General features: G+C 46.7%; 1 protein-coding gene across 1 annotated transcript in view; it reads left to right on the top strand.

Annotated features, from left to right (window-relative positions):
* Nucleotides 1-2500, top strand: part of LOC143288090 (dynein regulatory complex subunit 2-like) — an 11389-nt gene that overhangs the window by 4184 nt on the left and 4705 nt on the right. The window contains exon 2 of the mRNA XM_076596369.1: nucleotides 1991-2143. Within this exon, the coding sequence (XP_076452484.1) occupies nucleotides 1991-2143 (153 nt within the window). The remainder of the gene's footprint in view (nucleotides 1-1990; nucleotides 2144-2500) is intronic.

Below are 2500 nucleotides of genomic sequence, written 5' to 3'. Positions count from 1 at the left end.
TTGTGCAAATGACCCCGTGTATGTAAAGCGCTTTGAGCTTGGTCTCTGACTGAGGATAGGCGCTATGTAAGTATCCATATCAGTCAATCGATCAAACCAGTGAAGACAACTCCACCACTCTGCTCCACCCGTCTCTGCCCTCCACCGCTTTCTGGGATTCCACCACGTTCATGCTGCCCGCCCTTAGCTGTTGTCTTCCCACTCCTTCCTCGGTTTTTTGTTTGTTTGTTTGTTTGTTTGTTGTTGTTTTTTTCGCTCTCTCTCTCTCTCTCTCTCTCTCGAATGCAGCGCTTCCTTTGACTGTCTCTTGCAGGCAGGTTGGTCTTTGCAAGCCCAGTTGAGTGGATACATGTCCATACCACTTCATTTTCCGTTTCAAGACGACTGTGAGGAGGTCATGATGAGGTCCTATTGCTTGTTGGATCTTGCTGCACACCTTTTCCTTTGTCACATGATCTGTGTCGTGGATGCCCAAGATCTTCCTGTGGCATCTAACGTCATTTGCCAGGATCGTTCTTCATATGTCTGCTGAGAGCGTCCAAGTTTCACAAGGATTACAAGAAGACTGATAAGGCAATGGAGCAAAACAGATTGTATCTTGGCGCACACAGACTAATATTTTTTTGTCTCTCCAGATGGTTTGGAGTCTTGCTGTCGTTTGCCTTTTGTGCAGTCCTTGCCATAATCTCAGGTTTTGAGCCTTCATCTTATATAATGGAGTCAAGGTATTTGAATGTCTTCATTGTTTTTAAACTTGCCCCGCTGACCATAACGTCTGAAGTGATATCTAGGATGCTGTTGGTCATGAGTTTAGTCTTTTCGGCGCTGACTTGCATGCCAAATGCAGAGGCCGCTTTGTCTACATGTTCTACCGTGCTGGCCATTCATCTTCACTCCCAGCAAGACCGTCAATATCATCCGCAGAATTCAGATTGGTGATGGTTCTTCTTTCAATGGAAACTGTGCCTTCATTATCTTTAAATGCATCTTCCATGGTCCTCCAGAAAGACATAGAAGAGGGTGGGCGACAGCAGGCATCCCTGACGGACTCAAACCGTATGGCAGTCCCAGTTTCCCTTGTTTTCATTCAGGAGTACATCGCTTGTTGCCTTCTTGTACAGTTGTTATATCACTCGGACAAGGTCGGCATCGATGTTATACATCCTCGTGGTAGACCATAGGGCAGCATCGCAAAACCTGTCGAAGGCCTTCTTGAAATCAACAAATACGTGGTACAGGTTTTGTTGGTGCTGGAGGAACTTTTTTTTTTGCAGATTACTCTCAAACTGAATATTACTGTTCTATGGTGCTCCAGAGGGCAGAACACCATCGAAGGATGATAACCCCCCCTCCCCCCCCCCCCCCCCCCCCCCCCCCCCCCCCCATACCCACCCCAACACCCAACCCAACCCCCCACAAAAAAAGTTGGATGTTTTACAAGTCAGTTCTTCACGAAGAGAAGAACACACAACATTGTATGATTGTTAGTGTTACATATTATGTTCAGTTGTATTCGGGAATTTTAAAGGTTCAATTAGAATTGTAGCTTTTTGGTATCTGACATTTTTTTGCTTCTCCCACAGGGTCACTGATTTGTTGTGTCCATTACGTAAGAAATCAGAAGAGAATGAAGCACACCTTGTCCTTTGTTGTGAAGCACTGGGTGATGTTAGAGAAAGTCTCATCCAACCTAATACTACAAACACCCCTGTGTGTTTAAGTTGGCTTTATTGATGTCAAGTACTGATGTTACTGTTGTACGTAATGTATCTTTGTACTTGTACAAGGCTTTTAAGTTTAGAGAAATAGCTACGTCATAAACTGTTCCATTAATTCTAATTAATGCATTGTTTTTGTATCCGGTTTAATTGTTGTGTTCTTCGTACTTCGTGCTATAAAATTATTTATAATGAATTGTTCACATACCCCTTCATTAGGGGTCATGGCCTGCAATTAATAAGGTATCCGTATCCGTATCCGTATCCCACAGGGGCAGCAGCTGCTGACACTGGCGGAGCTGTGCCGCAAGCTGGAGACGGAGGAGGAGAAGGTGGTTCCATTCTATGCCTCCTCCCTCACCCCCGCACAGGAGGAGAACGTGCAGGCGGCCGTTCTGGAACCGCCCACAGAACCTTTGGCGGCTGTAAGTGTCTGTGGACATGGTGTGTGTGTGGGAGGGTAGGGGGGGGCGGGGGGGGGGGGGCAGGTGAGGGGGGGGATGAAGGGGGGGGGGGGGCTGTGAGTCTCAGGATATGTCTGACACTGCTGGGTGATGTGTGTTGCGTGTGTGTGTGTGTGAGTGTGTCTCTGTATCTGTGTGTGTGTGTGTATATATACGTGTGTATGTGAATCTCTGTGTGTGTGCGTGTGTGTGTGTCGGTGTGCGTGACTGCGCGCAAGCGCACGTGTGTGTGAGAATGTGACGGTGTGTGTCTGTGTGTCTTTGTGTATGTGTATGACTGCATGCGTTTGAATTTCAGATTCCTAATTTGAGAGTCAT

This window comes from Babylonia areolata, chromosome 12 (genome assembly GCF_041734735.1).
Source record: "Babylonia areolata isolate BAREFJ2019XMU chromosome 12, ASM4173473v1, whole genome shotgun sequence".
Lineage (NCBI taxonomy): Eukaryota > Metazoa > Mollusca > Gastropoda > Neogastropoda > Buccinidae > Babylonia > Babylonia areolata.
This window is presented reverse-complemented; position numbering and strand designations above follow the sequence as displayed.